The 22,192-nt window shown below is 42.9% G+C and overlaps 2 protein-coding genes across 3 annotated transcripts in view; one reads left to right on the top strand and one right to left on the bottom strand.

Annotated features, from left to right (window-relative positions):
- Nucleotides 1–3,876, top strand: part of pfkl (phosphofructokinase, liver type) — a 48,328-nt gene extending 44,452 nt beyond the window's left edge. The window contains exons 20-22 of the mRNA XM_003218369.4: nt 1,102–1,201; nt 1,859–1,964; nt 2,794–3,876. Of these exons, the coding sequence (XP_003218417.2) occupies nt 1,102–1,201; nt 1,859–1,964; nt 2,794–2,941 (354 nt within the window). The 3' untranslated portion in view covers nt 2,942–3,876. The remainder of the gene's footprint in view (nt 1–1,101; nt 1,202–1,858; nt 1,965–2,793) is intronic.
- Nucleotides 3,877–7,268: 3,392 nt separating this feature from the next.
- cfap410 (cilia and flagella associated protein 410) lies at nt 7,269–15,617 on the bottom strand. Of its 2 annotated transcripts, none has more exons than XM_003218416.4 (7): nt 15,297–15,617; nt 12,434–12,452; nt 11,498–11,544; nt 10,796–11,025; nt 9,692–9,866; nt 9,097–9,190; nt 7,269–8,425 (listed from the first exon to the last, which is right to left on the bottom strand). In XM_003218416.4, the coding sequence occupies exons 1-7, from the start codon at nt 15,473–15,475 to the stop codon at nt 8,297–8,299; spliced, it is 873 nt and encodes a 290-aa protein (XP_003218464.2). In that variant the 5' UTR covers nt 15,476–15,617; the 3' UTR covers nt 7,269–8,296. The 2 variants fall into 2 exon arrangements, with proteins under 2 accessions (XP_003218464.2, XP_062832555.1); XM_062976485.1 differs by lacking the exon at nt 15,297–15,617 and adding an exon at nt 15,042–15,271.
- Between the last annotated feature and the right edge of the window lie 6,575 nt (nt 15,618–22,192).

Raw genomic sequence — 22,192 nt, 5'->3', positions numbered from 1 at the left:
ATGGTGGAAGCAAATAATAATGGCGGATGATGCTTGTGGAAGAATTACTGAAGAAAAAATATGGATAGACCGAACTTACTAACAAAACTCCATAATCAACTCATACTTTCCTTGGCCTTTCCCCCCACTCTTATGGTATAAAAGTATAAAAATGAAATTTAAAAAATGTATGACTAAAAAAATACATATGTGTTCTCCAAATAACTAGTCAACAATTTATGCCATGTTAGAGCCTTGGTGTTTATAGGGTCTGATTTGAGTTTTGCATAAAATAGTTTTAGCTAGTATCTTAGTGTCCAACATCAAACTAGTACATTCCAGTGAGAAAACACTAGTCTCAAGTCATGAAACTACAGTCAACCCTTCACATTTGCTAGAACAGAACTCCTGCAAAATTGGGATACTGACTAAAATTTTAAAATGCTGTTTGTTTGTTTTTTACCTGAGGGAACTCATATCTCGGAATGTCTAGGTCTTCTATCACAACTTAGTGGCCGACTTGCACCAGGTTTTGAAGTAGAATCACACTGAAGGACCTAGAAATTCCTAAAGAGCTGTTCTTTTTAGCAGTCTGTAACTCCTCCAGCACGATGGCGGGTGGGTGAGCGAGCGGGATGACAGGCAAGTGAATGGGATGGTGGGGGGCGAGTGAGTGGGATGGCAGGCAAGCAGGTGGGATGACAAACAGGGCAGACGAGTGAACAAGATGGCGATTGGGGAGGCAAGCAAGCGAGCATGCCAGGAAAGAGGGCACCTTCTTGCCCCTTCTGGCTCACATGCCATAGGTTCGTCAGCACTGACCTACAGATTCAAATCCATGAATAAGCAAATCTGCAAAAACTAAAACCTAAGATATGAAGGGCCAACTGTATTGCCTTTAGGGGAGCTGGAGAGCAACACTCTATGGATATGCGCCTATTCTCTCTGGATCTTTGGGCTTCTGTGGCTGAAGCTGAAACAAAGATACTAATTTTTCAAATTAAGTCTGGAATGACTCCATAATTAAATTCAGTTATGCCTTTGAAAGATAATGTCACATGGTGAAGAACCTTTACTAGCAGGACTATTACTCTGCTTTCCATTTCCTGTCTGTGTTTCTAGGGAGGTGCTCCAACTCCTTTTGATCGCAATTACAGCACAAAGCTGGGTGTGAAAGCGGTACTGTGGATGTCAGACAAGCTGAAGGAATCCTACCGTAAAGGTATGTTAAAAATACTGCCTCCAGGGTAGAACATCTTTGCTGCTGTATTCTATATAGTAAGGAGGGTGAGGATGTTCAAAACTTTGAGGGAATGAGGTGAAGTCTGTATGTAACAGACTTCACCTTAAAACTTGCTTCATACAGCATAAAGTAGTTCTATTGTAGCTGCCCTCAAAATGAACAAGAACAGTTATTAATCATCCTTATTTGAGTCTAGTTATGGTTATTTTGTAGAGAGATATGAGGATTTGGGATATGTTGGTGTACCCAGAAAGATTATCCCAATGTTGTTTCCTTGATGTGTTGTGTAGAACTATTCTTAAGTCTAGCCCACGTTTCCCAACCTGATGCCCTCCAGATATATGGGACTACAACTCACTAATGGTATAGACAGCGGAAGTTTTACTCTAACACAGGCATGGACAAACTTTGGCCCTCCAGGTGTTTTGGACTTTGACTCCCACACTTCCTAACAGCCTACTGGCAGCTGCAGTTTTATGAGAACTTGGTTAGTGCTTTGATGTTTGCCAATGTTCAGTAGTAAGCATAAAAAACCCATTATCTTTGGGTCCTGCTATCTTCAGTTTTCTCTAGCTACTGCCTTTCTTCTGTAGACTTGCCTGGCATCTCAGATAAGATGCCCTTCTCTTTCCACAGGCCGGGTATTTGCCAATTCTGCAGACTCTGCCTGTGTAATAGGCCTTCGGAGGAAGACTGTGTCCTTTAGCCCCGTGACTGAGCTTAAGAAAGTAACAGACTTTGAGTAAGTAGTTTCCCTTTGAACGTCCAAGTTGTGCGATGTGAGACTGGTGATAGTGAAGACACCTCTTGTCAGAGTATAAAACAGGTCTCATAGAAAGGCCAGGTAGGTAAATCAGCAGTACTAATTACTTTACTGCTCAGCCTTGTTGAGCCCATTTCCAACTGCCTGTGTAAAAGTAGAAAATTTAAGTAGATTTCTTGAAGCACTTAAATACTGAGCAGCAGGGTGGGCTTTTCACCTGTCTTCTAATCGATGTTAAGTTTCAAAAAGAGAGATGTTAAGAGTTCACGTATTCTGGAAGCTTTGATCCAGGGATGGGCAACTGTCAGGGTTTTGTGGAAACACATTAGCTCCCTGGGGGACCTTGGAGGATGCCCCCCACTCTTGATTTTTTACTTTTTTGTTGGGAGGTCAGAATTCTCCCCATATAACTTCTAAGAGTGCAGGGAGCAATATTATCATGTTCTAGTTCCAGGGAAGACCTTTATATAAAAACAAGAAAATGATAAAATTTACTTCCTCTGGACCTAAAATAGCATTGGTGGTGTGTGAAAATTTGGTCAAAATTATTTGGAAATTGAGTGGCTAAGGACTTCAAATCCAGCCCTGGGGGATCCGCATGTGGCCTACAGACCACATTCTTCCTTCCCCTGTTCTCCTGCAGGCCCCCAGATCATAGTACTTGCACATGAGAGAGCCACATGCTACATTTTCCCAGGCAGGCTGTATGCAGTACTGTATTACATTCTCCAGGTTTCAGTCCTGTGTCTGATTTTGATATAGCACTAACACTGCTACTTCCCTTTGCTCTCTTTCTCTCTCCCGACAGGCATAGGCTCCCGAAGGAGCAATGGTGGCTGAACCTGCGTCTTATGCTGAAGATGTTGGCCCACTACCAGATCAGTCTGACTGAATATGTGTCTGGGAAGATAGAGCATGTTACCCGGCGCACTCTTAGTATCGAGAAGGGATTCTAGCTACACTTCTTCCCTTCTCTCCACCCCTAGCCACTTCCCTGTAGTTCCCTCCCACTCTGGCCTTCTCATGACTTTTGAGTGCAGTGCTGGTGCCACTGTGAGCCTGCAGGAATGTGGCTGGGGGGCAGCCCTGCCGTTGTTACAGAATCATGCCATGCCCACTCCAGAAGCTCACAGTCCTCCCTACTGAGGTTTTTTGGGGAAGAAGGGAGAAGTTATATGCTTCTGCTTGTAAGCTCCCTCTCTGTTTGCAGCAGGTAGCAAAGGGTGAATTCTGATTTATCAATGCACACAACAATGCCAAACAGAATCTCCTGTTTCACAGGCTAATCTTTTATTCTTGATACTAAAATAATCATGGTACTGATTGTCATATGAACAATGAGGTAGTTTTTGAGTCTTTCCAGCCAGATGCCAAGAAGAAAGCAAAATTCCAGAAGGGGGGTCTTCCCTTTAGTCAAAACTATAGATAATATGGGACTCCCCAAACTTGGGTGATATGTGAGCAATAGATTTTAGGGCCTGAAGATTTCATATCCAAGAAAGATCCTGTCTTTCAGGTGCGTCCTATGTCTGCAGGAGTTAGGCTTCACTTTGAACAGCGCAGCAAGCAGAAGAACTGTTCTTCCTGCCTCACCCTTCCACACTGAAATGACACATGCCAACAGGGAAGAGAACAGTATGCCTGAGTGGTGGGTTGGGCTGATTAATGTGCTTTGACTTTGCATGGAGAGCCTTCTTTTCCATGCAGTCTGGCTAGTATGTCTGATTCATTGTACCTGACTGGAGCTGTCATGGTGGCACCAGCTCTGTGGCCATGCTGTATCTGTGCTCTTCCTGATGCACTTCTGTGAAACTGGTGTCCTGTATTGCCTGTACCTGTCTGTGGCACAGCTTGGTGTCCCCTAGAAATATAAAAAATCCACTGAATCAAACTTGTGTGTGTGTGTTACATGTTATGATGCTCCCAATTGTTAACCAGACTCTGATCTAAACATGAAATAAACAACACAGGTAGGAAACCTTACATCCTCTATATTCGGCCTACAGCTCTATCCAGCATGGCGGATACTAAGGAATTCCACTCATTTGCAACAGCATATCATTTGGGATTCATATCAGATTACTTAGTGCAGTTCTGCCATGGAAAATACAATAGCTACCAAAAATTCCCTGTGGAGTTCTGTAATGGGCCCTCCCAAAAATAAGACTTCCAGAAATGGAATGAACTGTGACAAACAGCAAAAACACAAAAATGTACCAGAATTCTTTCTAAATGAAGTCTGTCAAGTTGGCAAATGACAACCTCATCCTGTAGAAGTGGGAACAAGTTGATCTTCAATTCTCATGTTGTATATCATTCCCCTGTATCCAAAAGACTAACTTATGGCAGGCAACTGAATTTTTGCCAGGGTCAGAGTGCAAAAGAAATTAGTGGAATAATGATTTTACAACAGTGCCATCCTGAACGGATTCAGTTGTCCTGTAACTGCTAAACTTTCTTCAAATCATCAGACATTTTCTGCCTGTCCCCTGCTTCAATCCATTATGGCTCTTTTTTGCTACCTCACTTTGGTGTGAGAAAGTCTAGGCCAGAATAAAGTGAAACATGAAGGCAACATTGCCTTCTGTGATCCCCCCCTGCCACACACACACACACATACACAGCCAATTTTGGGAGCTCTAAAGAAATAAGCTGTTCCCCCTTCAGCCAGTATATGCCTTTCTTGCATACATAAAGTGAATTAGATGCTTCCATTTTAAATAATCCTCTTCACACACTCTGTGTGTGTGTGTGTGTGTGTGTGTGTATGTATGTATGTATGTATGTATGTATAGTTCTTCATCTCACAACTATGAAGCCCAGACACTTGAAATGTATCATACAGGCAAAGAAGACCTAGGGTATAAGCATCAAGGTTATTTCACTGTTTAAAAAAGAATAATGTAGTTAATTCACATTTATGCACAGCCTACAGCATTATCTTCAATCCTTAGGTGGCAGCCTTCCCTACCCTAGCCATTAAAGAGCAAGCTTCACAGAGCTTGGCCCATTCCTTTCTCCATAAGGCATCTAAGCAGCAACACAAGGGCAAAAGGCTGGGAAAAGAAAACAGTCTTGCAGCTTCTCTTTATTGTACTATTATTCTCTTAAGAGAGAGGGAGGGAAGGAAGACTGCAGCTGGCAAAAGGACATGTGGAGAATGAGCATCATTGTGTACACGAAAGAAAAGAAGAGAAAGTAAGATGAAATAGAAGAATTTGGGTAGCTGTAGGGTTGGAAAACTGGGGAGAACTTCTGCACTCTAATAGTTGTATAGAAGAGGAAATTTCAGATGTAACTTGTTACTTTGCTGTATGACAAGCAATCTCTTTTGAAATTCCCTCTCTAGGTAAGGTAAAGGTAGAGAACCCTCTCCAGTTTTCATTTTGGTGACCCTAGCAATAAATTTCTAAATAAGAAGGTGGGGTGACAGATGAGAAATTACAAAATGGCTAAGTGGAAAAGTGCTAGAGTGGGTGGAAGACCATCTGTGTCAGTGGATAGATGAGAGAGACAGAGCCCCTACAAAGATAACAAGATTGGTGGAGGGGGGTATCCAGCCCAGGTAGAACTAGGCACTGCCACTAGTTTTCAGTAAGGAATTACATCTGGAACACACCATACTAAAGGATTTGTAGTCTCATGTTTTGTTGAATATATTGCTGTAGACCTAACACCACTTTTTACAAGTTATTAATACAAAACTCGAGCTCCTGGTGGCGCAGCGTATTAAAGCACTGAGCTGCTGAACTTGCGGGCCCAAAGGTCGCAGGTTCGAATCCGGGGAGCAGAGTGAGCACTTGCTATTAGACCCAGCTTCTGCCAACCTAGCAGATCAAAACATGCAAATGTAAGTAGATCAATAACTACTGCTCCGACAGGAAAGTAATGGTGCTCCATGTAGTCATGCTGGCCTCATGACCTTGGAAGTGTCTACGGACAACGCCGGCTCTTCGGCTTAGAAATTGGTATGAGCACCAACCCCCAGAGTCGGACACGACTGGACTTAATGTCGGGGGAAACCTTTACCTTTACCTAATACAAAACTCGGAAAAGCCAGAGCAATTAACACCAAAGGGAAAAATATCTCTAGGCAAGGTAAGAGAACTATAAATTAGTGTGCAAGGTCCTTTTTATGGCTCATTACTTTGTGCTGTTACTAATTTCAGATTCCTGGCACTGTGTAAAAGGTTACTCTGGGACATACCAGGTTTGATTTTATAGTCCATTTCTGCAGAAAAATACGATGGTCTTTAGCTTGGCAGTAGATGAACATAAAATAATTTTATGGTTATTAGGGTTGGATTAAAATACTGAGTGTCATAACTCATACTTCTAGAGGACTGTGTTTTATTTTACATAGCCAGGGAATTATTTTAGCATTTTTCAGAAACCCCTTGGAGTACAGTACATGGGGACTTTTGCCAGCTGTCCTAGGACTGTGCCCTAAGGGCTTAAAAGCAGGTATTGGCCACATATAGCCTGTATATTCCCATCCTCCCCCCCCCCCCCAAAAAAAAACCTGATGCTCTCAAAAGGCACAGAAAGCCCCAACATTTGGGGGGAAATACTAAAAATGCCATTTAAGGGAATATTTTACAGCTTCCTCTGGGCTATCAGGACCAAAACAATACATTCTGGAAGTGACTTAAAAGGCCTTTGCTGGACCTAAAATGGCCAAAACGTGGCAAAATTTCATCCACATTGAAGTGGGGAATATAGAGGAATTTTTCTCACAAAAAAGGGTAAAGAAAATCAGGGGTAATTGATTCTCCCCTCCTTCCAAAAGAGATATATGTCAATCCAATTGAGTATAGAAAAAATTGAATGTAGTATATAGTATGAAGCTATAATCATGCTGATTTTTATGAGGAAGGACAAATATATCCATAGGATTAAACATGTTGAGGTTTTTTTTTTTCAAAAGAATAAAAAATAAATACCATCTACTGGATCACTTGGAGATACCTCTCCCCATTTTTTCTTGTAGATTTTGTAGGTGCTCGCCAGTATTTACCTCTTTTGCTAGCAGGCAAAGATATTTTATACAGGATGTGCTTATGACTTTGGGTACCCATTTCCATTCTAGCTATGTCTTACACTGATACATGTAGTTGTTTTCACATTAGTTTTTTTTATTTTGATTTTATTATTGTTAACTTGAACATCCTTCCTAGGCCAGAAGGTGAGTTGTGCATTGCAAAACAAAAATAACTAGCGGTATTTCAAAATTAATTAGCACTCTCAGGCGATCCCAGTCATACAGAGATGAGTCTAGACAAATTATCACAATTTTAAAAATATATTTACAAGAAACCTTTTTTTACATTCAAATCCACAAGATCTATAATCAGAATTGTTTGGGGGGAAACACAGTGTATATAGATGACTGAACATCAATGCATGTGTTCCCCTGCATTTGACCCAGCTTCTTACATGACACACAATGAGATGAACCACACCAAATCTATACATTTTTGGTAAATTACTTTAATTTTCCTTCCGACACCAAAAGTAATGTGCATCGTCAAATCACTTTTTTCCATATTACTACAGTTAGCTGTCCTTATTTTTTTTTTTTTAAGGCTACTATATGGACTAAAATGACAAGTGATCAAAGGCGGCTGAGGCAGACATTCAAAGCTGAAACACAGGGTTCATTCTGAGTGAAACAAGAAACTCTAACCCCAAGTTTAGTTGGCAAATTACATTCTTTTCATCACATCCGCCCACTATGTGAAGGAGAGGTAGTGGGTCAAAACTAAGAAGCTCAGCACTAAATTTAAAAGTTCAGTGATTTTTTTAAAGAAATATCTTAGGTTTGAGAAGTTCTGACGTTGTGACCAAAGTTACTATCAAAAGCTCCTTAGTACTGGATGATGGAATCAGGAAGCCTACTCTTGCTCCAATATTACAATGCAAGAAAATATCATGCTAAGAAAGTCAGCTGCAGTCCAGGCATAACCACACCTGAAGCAAGACTATGAGCAATTCTTCTACTTGTCAGGCACTAGCAGGAAAGGGCCCAGAATGGCCTCCCTCCTCTCTTTTCTGTGTAACAGCTAATTGCTGGTTTGCTTTCCCTGTTGTGAGGCTTAGCGGAGTGCAGAGTAGCAGCTGTATGTTAAGTTGTGGCTGCAGATGAAAGCCTGTTCTACAACAGGATCCTACTGCAAGACTGAGAAGGAATGTATATTATTCTTCTTGTAAGCTTTTGCATATCTCCACACAAAGCTCAGAAACATGAGGAGGGTGCAGCCTTGCCTAAAGATGCAAGTTCCACTAGTCCACAAAAACGTTGCTATGACGTGCTATCGATTCTCATGGAGTTCCTTCTTCTGCAAGGCTTGGAGTTTGTTCTCTACAGTTTCATGGACAACCTCTAGTCCCTCTGAATCAAGCTCTTCTAGGAGAAGCAGGATGGCATTGAGGATGTTGTTCTATTAATGTAAAACATACAAGACAGGAATATAAGAAATGAGATGGGAATCAGTGATCTTCTGGAAGCTCAGTCCTCTAGATCAGGGCTTAAACTTTTCCACCCCTGACCCCTTTCTGCCCAAAAAATTTTACCTGATTTTTACCCAGATATATAAGTGTATAAAAAGGTATACAGATCAAATATTTACTGATAGCAAATCAGCATGTGCAAGACTTTCTAAACAGGCTGATTTTTCTCTGCAGAGTCCACTGTAAACATTGTGTAAATGGCTGAAACAACCATGGATGACATTCAGAAAACTATTACTGCTGCCAGATTTTCAAAACCTTAACACTGAGCTAAAGGGACCCCACTTTGGGTTGGGAACCATAATTTAAGAAACAGTGCTATGCATTCTCCATCCAATCCAATGAAATAACTGCAGTATTATTATGCCCCAACTCACTCCTTGCTAGAAAAAAATGGTAATCTCCTTATATATCCCAGGTATGAAGAAATCAAAGATGCCTTTTCAAGTTTTATTCCTATTAAACTGCAGAAACAGATTTCAATAGGGAGAATCAGATGACAATTCATTTCTACCCAGTGTATAGGGATAGTAATGGGTCAAGCAAATGGATTATGCCTTTTCAACTATGTAAGAACAGCTTCACATGCTTTTGCACTCACCCGTTTCTTTTGGTTCCCATCTATCTCCCTGGGTGAGAAGGAAATAAACTTATCTCTTGGAACTGGTTTCATACCAAGCTGCTCACGAATTTTACTGTGGAATGGAGGAAAGAAGAAAAGCAAATAACTAAAACAGTCATTTATGAACACAACCTACTTTGCATGATTTAAAATGGGACACCCTAACTCATAGGTTCTCAACCTGGCGTCCCCAGATGTTTTGGCCTTCAACTCCCTTGAAATCCTAACAGCTGGTAAACGGACTGGGAGTTCTGGGAGTTGTAGGCCAAAACACCTGGGGACTCACAGGTTGAGAACCACTGCCCTAGCTGCTTCTATCAAACACAACAGATGTGTAACAGTCTCGAAAAGCAAGTTTTGGATTACAATTCCCACTGGCAATGCTGGATGGTGGATTCTGAGAGCTTTGGTCCACTAAACACTGCCAAGTCTAGTTGAAACATTAAAACTCGTATGCTTACATAATACTTTGCTACATATATTTATGCAGCTTTTAACACAATGCTGCACTGGACTTTCCCTATGAATAAAAAGCAGAGGAGCACTAAAGGACAAACAAACAGTGCTTCCTTACTTTGTCTCTTCCAAGCTGAAGTTCATGAGTTCGTTTTCATTCTCGACTGTAGACTCTGCCATGCTGGACTCAATGGTAGTGTTTTGGCAACAATGCTCTGTGTTTGCTGTTGATGGGGGTGCTGTTATCTCCTCCCCTTCCAGGAGTGCATGGGACAGTTCTTCTTCTGTCACCACTACAAACACCAAACAATAGCTAAAGGATGTGCCCTCTTAGTCAAGTTCAGTGGTCCAAAATCAAAGCATCACTGTGTCAAGAGCCTTAGATGGCTAGAAGCTCCTCCAATACTTTTAAAAATCCCATCACATAACAAACAAGAGTTCTAGCCCTAGCCTTCTCTTTCATCTGCAAAATTTCCAATGTGCAAGAATTTCAGGAGTACTTTTGGCAGAGAGAGGTAAGGCAGAGACAATTCACTTAAGTATCTTTCCACTTGACATGTGACCATACCAACCAGAGAACCAAGTTAAGACATAAAGAAACCCAAATGGTAGCAAGTGCACTTGCTGAATCAGGACAACCATAAAGAATGAATAGCCCACAATTCAGCCATAAGTATGCTTCAAGTGTAAAATTCAAATGATCCTTTGAGCTGGGTCACTCTACTGGTAATCTCATAGTGAAGTGTGGGACTTCATATATCCAGAGTTATTGTGCTTGGAATACTGACCAGGGGAAAATTTCTTTTCATTCCATTATCGTCTTGGTTATGAACTCTGAGTTTATGAGACGCTAGCAGCTAGCACATTGCCACTTTGAGCATATGGCTCCTAGCTGCTACAGATTTGAATTCAGATACTTTAAGCAATGTACTAGGTTGATGCCCATATGACACATGAAAGATAATCTAGACAAGCTTCTCACTAACCGGCAATATAGAAATATCTTGGGAGCTCCTTCCTCTGTGTAGTCTTCACTTGAAAGATTTTGGCACATGAAAGTATTTAAATGGAATTCCCTGCTATTTGATGTACAGTAGATTAATCTACTGCCTCAGGTTTTTATCATCTCATTCCAATTCATATCGAGTCGAAGCATAAGAGGAGTTAATTCAAAAACACAAAAAATCCCAACACAAACTAAGCAGTTTAATGCAGTACCCACTCTGGTTATCAAGCTTCTGGAGGTGGGGGAGATTGCGCAGTACTGTCATCCGATAGTGAAAAGGGTCAGGGCCACAACAGGGATTCTCAGAGAGCCAGAGGATCCTTAGATGGGGCAGTTTTTTCAAATGGAACAGTTCATGGAGGCTAGCAATATTGTTCCTCCTGAGATAAAGCTCAGTTAAGTTCAGGCACTGGTTCATGGGCTCCAGATCAGAGATGTTATTTGCACTATTAGAGAGAAAGTGGAAAAGCATATTAAAACATTAGTTAAAACGTAATATTTATTTACATCTATTTCCGATCAAGCATTGCTGCATAATTCACAGCTAGTGTCATGTTTGAAAAAGAGCAAACAAAATCTTTTGCTGTTTCCCCCTATTGTTTGGGAGTAGTGGTAGTAGCAGTAGGGAATTGCATGCTTCATGATTTCTAGTCCAAGCAGAGTTCAAGGGTAGTATGCAGTTGAAAAAGAGAGCCTGTGACACAAGAAACTTGTACTGTTGAACCACATCCAGCTTAAACAAGGAGCAAGTGTGTGAACAGGGAAGAGAGGGTGTGATGCATTCTATACACAACAGCTTGGAAGATCTGACCTATTAGTATATTTTCCAAGCAGTGTTTGACTTTGAAAGAAACACAACAAATTTCATTGTTTTGATTTGTCAACCTAAGCATACTTGTTTAGCAGGTTCTTACATACCTCAGTGTCATCACCTCAACGTTGGGAAGCTCACGGCAGACTGAAATCTGGACATTAAAAAAAAAAAGAGGGAAAAGATAAAAACAGGCTCTCTCAAAGTTGGGAGTGACCAAGGGAGAAGCAAACATATGTACCAAATGACCCGAGGAGTCTGTTATTAATTACAATATTGATATCCTATTGTGTATCACAGGACTTTGGGGCAGCTTACAATAAAATCAGTTTCACTAATTTCAATAATATAAACAGACAAAAATCCAGACTACAGTGAACTAAAGGATTAGTTTTACAAGACTCTAGAATGGGACAAGATATGTGGTTTACCAGTATCAAAACATAGGGGGCTATCCCCAAATTACCCAAAATATCCCAATCTCCGTCTTACAGCAGCCCCTAAGAGTGGGGGTATTCCTCAGCATACATGAGCAGCAATCCTTCTAAACTGAAATGCTAGATATAGAAATTGGCCACTTCAGCAAGCAAAACACATAATAAACCACTGGGATAAAATTCCTTCCTCGATGGTGGTATAGGAAGTGATGGATGAGAAATGATTTGGCTGCTGTATTAGCCATGATTCCTAGATTACTATCAAAACCAGGCTGTGGCAAAGCACAGTGACAGGATTGCTGCAACCAATGAATGTGTTCTTTTCTTTCTTTTCCTGTTGTTACTGTGTAGCATGGTAGTATGAGGCCCCTTTCACACAGCTGAATAAAATACTACATGAGCTGCTCTGAACTGGAATATATGGCAGTATGGACACAGATAACCCATTACAAAGCAGAGATTGTGGGATTTTCTGCCTTTTTATTCTGGGCTATATGCCTGAGATTGAGTTAAAGATGCTGTTTTGCTCCCCCCTGTACTTCAGAACAGTTATAACAGTCATAAACCCAATTTAATAAATTTTCAATAGATAGAAATAATACTTACATCTGCAATGCGGCTGCCCCTAGAAGAGAAAACCATTATTTACAGGGTGCATTTATAACATCATATATGCCAGCATTTATACTAATCAAGGGAATGCCAGATAGGACACAAATACCATTTTAAACCCTCTATAAATGTCTGAGCTCCTTTCTGTGCACCAATGTGTACATGATATTGCTGAAATGGCAGAACCCATTGCAACATCCCTTCACTTAACTTAAGCAGGTAAGACAAGATTCCCAGTTGTAGAATCATAGAATCAGAGAGTTGGAAGAGACCCCAACCCAGTCACATTGTGTCATACAGGAACACAAAATCAAAGCACAAAATCAAAGGATGACAGATGGACATCCAGCCTCTGCTTAAAAATTTCCAGAGAAGGAGCCTCCACCACATCTTTTCATGTTCCCTCTTAAACTTTTCTGCAAACATACATGTGTAGGCATTCAGTAGTCAAATCAACAAATACATGTATGGTAGCAGGGCAAAGCCAGTCATGTCACCCCCAATATGTAAAGTCCAGGGGAGAGGAAAATGTCTGAAAAGTGCTTCAATATAAACCACACATACAGTAGAGTCTCACTTATCCAACCTTCACTTATCCAATGTTCTGTATTATCCAACACACTTTGCCTTTTAGTAGTCAATGTTTTTGTAGTTGATTTTTCAAAACATTGTGAAGTTTTGCTGCTAAATGCATAAATACAGTAATTACTACATAACGTTATCGTGTATTGAACTGCTTTTTTCTCTCAATTTGTTGTAAAACATGATGCTTTGGTGCTTAATTTGTAAAATCATACCATAATTTGACATTTAATAGGCTTTTCCTTAATCCCTCCTTATTATCCAACATTTTTACTTATCCAATGTTCTGCTGGCCCGTTTATGTCGGATAAGCGAGACTCTACTGTAATTGCAACCATACTGCATTTGCTCTTCTAACACTCTTCCCTGGGGAGGTATGCATACAATTCTATCTTATATCTTAGAGTGAATGAATGAATGAATGAATGGGTGTAAGGAAGGGAAGTGAATAAAAATGCCAGTTCAAAGGTGAAACTAAGGCTCCATCTACACCGACATATAATCCATTATAAAGCAGATGATCTGGATTTTATATGGCAGTGTAGAAGGAGGCTAAGGGTGCACCTACTACAATGTAGAATCAATGCCATTTCACACCAATTTAATTGCCATGGAATAATGGTAGCTATAACTGATTGTTAGGAATTGTGGGAGTTGAAGTCCAGAACACCTGGAGGGCTGAAGTTTGCCCATGCCTACTGTAGAATGAATGCAGTTTGGCACCATTTTTAGGGCCCTTCTACACTGCCATATAACCCAGAATATCAAGGTAGGAAATCCAACAATATCTGCTTTGAACTGGGTTATCTGAGTCCACACTGCCATATGTTTCAGTTCAAAGCAGATATTGTGTGATTTCCTGCATTGATATTCTGGGTTATATGGCTGTGTGGAAGGGCCTTTAACTGCCATGGCACAATGCTATGCAATCCTGGGATTGGGAGTTTGGTGAGGTACCAGTACTCCTAGGCAAAGAAGGCCTTACTAAACTACAACCTCCATGATTCCGCAAACTGCATTAATACCACAGTGTAGAATGGACCCTTAGAGGTTGCCTTTCAGTTTCCAATGCTGATGAAGGCTAGGAAACAATAAAATGTGTCAATAGTACTGCAGGGAACAACAACTCAGGGGGAGAGCTTTACTGAGTGTCCTGCAACAGGAAAAACTACACAGACCACACAGAAAGCCATTGAAAGCCACAAGTATGTGGACAATTTTAACAGAGGGAGGAAAGGAGGAAACCATGAAAATGAACAAAATGTGGCTACCAGATGGGCTTGTCTCCATGTAAGCGGCCCCGAATACCTTCGGGGAGATGGGGGTGTGATACAAAAATAAAGTTGTTGTTGTTGTTATTATTATTACCAGTATTTTAACAACAACAACAAAACAACTTTATGATTACCAGTATTTTTGATGGGCCCCTGGTGGCACAGTGTGTTAAAGTGCTGAGCTGCTGAACTTGCGGACCAAAAGGTCCCTGGTTCAAATCCTGGGAGAGGAATGAGCACCCGCTGTTAGCCCCAGCTCCTGCCAACCTAGCAGTTCAAAAACATGCAAATGTGAGTAGATCAATAGGTACTGCTCCAGCGGGAAGGTAATGCCGCTCCATGCAGTCATGCCGGCCACATGACTTTGGAGGTGTCTATGGACAACACCAGCTCTTCGGCTTAGAAATGGAGATGAGTATCAACTCCCACAGTCGGTCATGATTGGACTTAACTTCAGGGGAAACCTTTACCTTTTTTACCAGTATTTTTTAAAAACCTCTAAAATCAGGACAGTAAATAAAGAACACTCCTCAAAACTGGGACATTCCAGACAAGAAACAATCAGGGCTGACACTTCCCAACAAAAGATTCCTCCAGACAGGAAGCAGCCAGGCTGTGAAGCTGAAAGGCTATTCAGTGCTAATCAAGGTGGCCAATTGCAACATTCACACATTCCTCAAGCAGACAAGAGTTCTTTCTCCCACTCTGGACATTACAAAACCGCACTTTCCTAGTTTCCAACAGACCTCACAACCTCTGAGGATGACTGACATAGATGTGGACGAATCGTCAGGAGAGAAGGCTTTTGGAACATGGCCATACAGCCCGGAAAACTCACAGCAACCCTGCGTCAATAAAATGGCAGGGAACTACAACTCAGGGAGGAGAGGGCACTTCGGCCTCTTTACTGGGTGCTCTGCATCAGGAAAAGCTCCTTTATTGATAGTATAGGCCCATTCCCCTCCACCGTCCGCTCTCTGCCAGCCTTCCCGGCCCCTCACCAGCAATTGAGCTTCCGGACGCCGCTGAGGCTGGTGGCCTTCGCCCGGGAGAGAACCACCTTCCGGGTCAGCTTCATGCTCCCGGCAGAAGCAGCGGGCTCCCCTTCACGCGTCGCCAAGGCCCGCTCCAGCGCTTCCGACGCGTTGCCAGGGGCCGGCGCAGGCGCCATGGCCTCCATCCCGCTCGCGGCGGAACCGGCTTGGCGGAGGAGGGGGCGGGGCCTAGGTACCCGTCCACGCCCATTTACCCAACGCCCCTCCCCTTCAAACTTTTGTGCCCGGGCTACTGAGCACAGGGGACAGAGTTAAGCGCCTTGGTCTCCAAGGCGGGAGAGGGCGGGACCTAGGCGCTTTGCCACGCCTCCTAATCTAACGCCCCGCCCCTTCAAACGTTTGTGCCTGGATTACTGAGCACAGCGCCCTGATTCCAAGGCGGGGAGAGGGCGGGGCATAGGCGCCTGGCCACGCCTCCTTTACGCGACGCCCCTCCCCTTCGAATGTTGCTCGAGCCTGGGCTACTAAACACAGGGGGCGGAGTTATGTTGAGGAGATAGGCTTGCAAAGTTAATACAACTGGACACAGTTTTAATTGCCATGGCTCGATACTATGGAATCTTGGGATTTGTAGTTTGTGAGGCCCCAGCACTATATAGCAGAGAGGACGATAAACATATTGGTAAACTACAACTCCCAAAATCCCATAACCTTGAGCCAGGTTACTCCAATGTGGCTGAAGAGGTTATCTTGCAAATCCCGCAACAACAAACAAGGAATGAGCTTGCAGCATCGCCTAGTTTGGAGGAAGTTGGCAAAGCCATCTAAAAAACAACAAAGCCAGCGGACCTGATGGGATCCCTGCTGACATGCACAAGAAGTGGAAAAGGGGAGAAATCACCAAAGAAGAATTCAAACGTATAGCCAACTCCTGTAGGGAAAAGGTTCGCAAGGCTAAAGCGCAAAATGAGCTCAGGCTTGCCAGGGACATAAAAAACAACAAAAAAGGTTTTTTTGCTTATGTTGGTAGAAAAAGGAAGAAAAAGGAGGCGATAGGGCCACTGCAAGGAGTAGATGGGGTGATGGTGACAGGGGATAGGGAAAAGGCAGAACTGCTTAATGCCTTCTTTGCCTCGGTCTTCTCACAAAAAGAAAGCCATCTTCAACCTCAGCAACATGGAATGGACGAAGGATTGGGGGAAATCCAACCCCAAATAGGGAAACAAGTTGTCCAGGAACACCTGGCCACTCTAAACGAATTCAAGTCCCCAGGGCCAGATCAGCTACATCCAAGAGTATTGAAGGAACTAGCGGAAGTTATTTCAGAACCACTGGCAATCATCTTCGAGAGTTCTTGGAGAACAGGAGAAGTCCCAGCAGATTGGAGGAGGGCGAATGTGGTCCCTATCTTCAAGAAGGGAAAAAAGAACGACCCAAACAATTACCGTCCGGTCAGCCTCACATCAATACCAGGCAAGATTCTGGAAAAGATCATTAAGGAAGTGGTCTGCAAACACTTAGAAACAAATGCGGTCATTGCTAATAGTCAACACGGATTTACCAAAAACAAGTCATGCCAGACTAATCTGATCTCTTTTTTCGATAGAGTTACGAGTTGGGTCGATACAGGGAATGCCGTGGATGTAGCATATCTAGATTTCAGTAAGGCCTTCGACAAAGTCCCCCACGACCTTCTGGCAAACAAACTAGTAAAATGTGGGCTAGACAAAACTACGGTTAGGTGGATCTGTAATTGGCTAAGCGAACGAACCCAAAGGGTGCTCACCAATGCGTCGTCTTCATCATGGAAAGAAGTGACAAGTGGAGTGCCGCAGGGCTCCGTCCTGGGCCCGGTTCTGTTCAACATCTTTATTAACGACTTAGACAAAGGGTTAGAAGGCACGATCATCAAGTTTGCAGATGACACCAAACTCGGAGGGATAGCTAACACTCCAGAAGACAGGAGCAGAATTCAAAACGATCTTGACAGACTAGAGAGATGGGCCGAAACTAACAAAATGAAGTTCAACAGGGACAAATGCAAGATACTTCACTTCGGCAGAAAAAATGGAAATCAAAGATACAGAATGGGGGACGCCTGGCTTGACAGCAGTGTGTGCGAAAAAGATCTTGGAGTCCTCGTGGACAACAAGTTAAACATGAGCCTACAATGTGATGCGGCAGCTAAAAAAGCCAATGGGATTTTGGCCTGCATCAATAGGGGAATAACGTCTAGATCCAGGGAAGTCATGCTCCCCCTCTATTCTGCCTTGGTCAGACCACACCTGGAATACTGTGTCCAGTTTTGGGCACCGCAGATGAAGGGAGATGCTGACAAGCTGGAAAGCGTCCAGAGGAGGGCAACTAAAATGATTAAGGGTCTGGAGAACAAGCCCTATGAGGAGAGGCTTAAAGAGCTGGGCATGTTTAGCCTGCAGAAGAGAAGGCTGAGAGGAGACATGATAGCCATGTACAAATATGTGAGGGGAAGTCATAGGGAGGAGGGAGCAAGCTTATTTTCTGCTGCCCTGCAGACTAGGACACGGAACAATGGCTTCAAACTACAGGAAAGGAGATTCCACCTGAACATCAGGAAGAACTTCCTCACTGTGAGGGCTGTTCGGCAGTGGAACTCTCTCCCCCGGGCCGTGGTGGAGGCTCCTTCTTTGGAGGCTTTTAAGCAGAGGCTGGATGGCCATCTGTCGGGGGTGCTTTGAATGCGATTTCCTGCTTCTTAGCGGGGGTTGGACTAGATGGCCCTTGAGGTCTCTTCCAACTCTACTATTCTATGATTCTATGATTCTATGATTCTATGAAATCTTTAAAGAGGTTGGATCTGAGCTGACTCAACAACTCCACCGGCTCATTGAAAAAGTGTGGGTGACTGAGAAAATCCCATAAGACTTCAAAGATGTCACCATCAATACCCTTTTCAAAAAGGGGGGAAAGAACAGAATATGGAAACTATTGGGATTTCTCTCTTCTAACCTCTGCTGGGAAAATCCTCGTAAGAATCCTTGCAAACCGCCTTCTCCCTGTCTCAGAAGACACCCTCCCAGAATCCCAGAATGGCATCTGCTCCTCCAGAGGAACCGTGGACATGATCTTCACTGCACGACAGCTCCAAGAAAAAGCCAGGGAACAAAACCAACCTCTGTACATGGCATTCATTGACCCTGCAAAGGCATTTGACATTGAATCACAGTGTTCTCTCTGACCATCCTCAAAAATATCAGGTGCCCTGACAAATTTGTGAACATCCGGCGGCTCTTCCATGATAACATGATGACCACAGTCTTAGACAGCAAAGGCTCCCAAAGTGACCCATTTAAGGTGGATTCAGGTGTCAAACAGGGATGTGTTATTGCCCCGACCTTATTATCCATCTTCATCGCTATGATACTTCACCTTGTTGATGGGAGGCTTCCCACCGGAGTGGAAATCATCTATCGTACAGATGGCAAGCTATTTAACCTCAGCAGATTAAAAGCCAAAGCCATTGGAGTGTTATAGCACTCCAAAAAGATGATGATAATGTGGTCTGTGCGCATTCAGAAGAAGACCTACAAGCCACTCTAAACACCTTTGCAGAAGCATACGAAAAACTTGGCCTCTCACTGAACATCGAGAAAACCAAAGTGCTCTTTCAGCAGTCGTCAGCCAATCCCTCTGCAACACCAGAAATACAGCTTAATGGTGTAACTTTAGAAAATGTTGACCATTTCCGCTACCTTTGCAGCCATCTCTTCACAAAAGTCAGCATTGACACTGAAACACAACACTGCCTGAGCTCTGCAAGTGCAGCATTCTTCCGAATGAAGTAGAGAGTGTTTGAGGCTCAGGACATCCGTAGAGATACCAAGGTGATTGTTTATAAAGCTAGTGTCCTCCCAACCCTGTTACATGCCTGCGAAATGTGGACCGTCTACAAATGTTACACTCAACTCCTGGAACAATTCCATCAGCGTTGCCTCTGAAGAATACTGCAAATCTCTTGGGAAGAGGCGGACAAACATCAGCATGCTGGAAGAAGCAAAGCCCACCAGCATTGAAGCAATGCTCCTCCACCATCCACTCCACCGGACTAGCATGTTGTCCGAATGCCGGATCACCGTCTCCCAAATCAGTTACTCTACTCCGTACTCAAAAATAGGAAACAGAAGGTTGGTGGACAGGAAAAAAATTTAAAGCTAGGCTTAAAGCCAACCTTAAAAACTGTGGCATAGATATTGAGAACTGGGAAGCTCTGGCCCTTGAGTGCTCTAACTGGAGGTCAGCTGTGACCAACAGTGCTGTGAAATTCGAAGAAACACAAATGGAGGGCAAAAGGGAGAAACATGTCAACAGGAAGGTATGTCAAGCCAATCCTGACCAGGACCACCTTCCCTCTGGAAACTGATGTCCTCACTGTGGAAGAATAGGTCTCCACCATCTCATCTCATATATTGACCCATCGCCAAGACCCTACGCTTGGAAGGCCATCCTATTCAGACACGAGTGATTGCTGATAAATGAAAGTGGTGTCAAACTGCATTCTTTCTACAATGTAGATGCACCCTGAGTTGTATAAGTTATATGTGAGGGCAAAAGTGCATTATGTTATCTCTGTTGACAACCGCTTTGTGGTTTGTAGTCATATGGTGTAAAACGAAACAATACATTAAACATTCAGATCCTTGAAGAAATATATCTAGATCCTGGCTTTCACAGGGCTCACAAGCAACATGTAAATAACAGCAACGTCTGTGTCCTCCATCACCAAAGTGTTTTTTGTATTACTTTACCTTGTATCCTATAAATGCTTTGGTAACCTGAGGTCAGAGAATAATGTGTTTTGCATCTCTTCTAAAGTACCTTCTTCATAATCGTATGCTGGTTTTCCCTTTCACAAAGCTGTAAAGACTTGAAAAACACTTTTATTCATGGCACTCAAAGCCTCCTCAACAGCTCTAGTGGAGAACTCATCTTGGATTAAATGGATTTTATCAGGCTCTGAGTGTTGATATGGCAGACAGCGAGATGCCAGCTAGGAGATACTAGAGGGCATCTGAGCTGCCTGGAAAAGGGAGAAAGCAGATATCATGCTTTGCTTGGACTACATTTCTGGTTCATCCTCGTTCATCCAGCTAAAAGATCAGGAAGCAAATCTGGAAATGGCCTGAGTTCCTGGAAAATGGCTGATTCCCCATTTTGACCTGGATTATATCAGTTTGCACAGGCAGATAATCTAGCATAAGTAGATAATCTGGATTCTGATCCTCAGATATAGGCAGTGTAGATCTAGCCTGGCTGAGAAAGTATCAGGGTATGACCACATATAAAAAGGTAAAGGTTTTCCCCTGACGCTAAGTCTAGTTGTGCCTGACTCTGGGGGTTGGCACTCATTTCCATTTCTAAGACGAAGAGCCAGTATTGTCCATAGACACCTCCAAGGTCATGTGGCCGGCACCTTCCCGCCGGAGCGGTGCCTATTGACCTACTTACATTTGCATGTTTTCGAACTGCTAGGTTGGCAGAAGCTGGGGCTAACAGCGGGAGCTCACTCCACTCCCCGGATTCGAACTGCCGACCTTTTGGTCAGTAAGTTCAGCAGCTCAGTGGTTTATCTCAGTACGCCACCGGCGGATCCCATGACCACATATACAACACACTAAAGAATGCCATGGCATAATACTGATGTGGTAGAATTGACTGTATTCCTTTTTTTTTTTGGGGGGGGGGTATGTGTACTAATGTATTGTCCAAGGACCATCAAGGGAGTGGAGGTACCATCACCAGCGGCTTTGAGGAAAGAGGCAGCCTTTGTTTTCTTTGTTGTCTCTGGCTCAGCTCCTGGAATTCACTCCTTGCAGAACTGAGGCCCTGGCCCTGTGACTCAGGGAGTCTGTGAAGCAAGGCCCAGCAAGAACACTTGCCTGCCCCCAGAGGCTGCGGCATAAAAGGACCACACCTGTGGGAGCCTCAGCCATAGAGGGCCTCTGCCATCATGCTCCCTGGGGAGTTGGGAGGGTATAAAAAGAAGAGTTGAAACTCTCTGGAGAGAGAGGTGGAGGTGGGAAGAGAAGAGAAGAGATCTATGTTCATTGCTGCAATAACATGTTTCATGTCTATGTCTATGTTTGATGTTTTTATAGTTTTAATGGTTTAATCTATAGTTACATGTTTTTGATTTAGATATGTGATATATTTTTATACACATGTAATGCATTGAATTTTGACATTTATTATGTTGTAAACTGCTTTGAGTTCCCCAGAAGTCAGAAAAGCAGTATAGAAATGCAATTATTATTATTATTATTATTATTATTATTATTATTACTATTATTAATAATGGAAAAGAAAAAGGTTTGGATCATTGATGTTGCCATCCCAGGTGACAGTCGCATTGACGAAAAGCAACAGGAAAAACTCAGCCGCTATCAGGACCTCAAGATTGAACTTCAAAGACTCTGGCAGAAACCAGTGCAGGTGGTCCCGGTGGTGATGAGCACACTGGGTGCCGTGCCAAAAGATCTCAGCTGGCATTTGGAAACAATAGACTTTGACAAAATTACGATCTGTCAACTGCAAAAGGCCACCCTACTGGGATCTGCGCGCATCATACGAAAATACATCACACAGTCCTAGACACTTGGGAAGTGTTCGACTTGTGATTTTGTGAAACGAAATCCAGCATATCTATCTTGTTTGCTGTGTCATACAATAAAATAGTAATAATAATAGTGCAGTTTTCTGGCATTGTATATTTCTGCCGCTTCTGTGACTGTTCATTTGTATTTTGATTCCATAGCCCACTTGTTGATGGATGTCCAGAATCAGCAGCATCCTGGGCGACGACCGAGCCAGTATAGACTTCGTTTTGGTTTGATTCGTTTGGGTTAGGTGCTCTTAGTTCTACTCCT

Source organism: Anolis carolinensis, chromosome 3 (genome assembly GCF_035594765.1).
Source record: "Anolis carolinensis isolate JA03-04 chromosome 3, rAnoCar3.1.pri, whole genome shotgun sequence".
NCBI classification, from domain to species: domain Eukaryota; kingdom Metazoa; phylum Chordata; class Lepidosauria; order Squamata; family Dactyloidae; genus Anolis; species Anolis carolinensis.
Note: the sequence above shows the minus strand (reverse complement) of the source record. Positions and strands in the feature narration are given on the sequence as shown.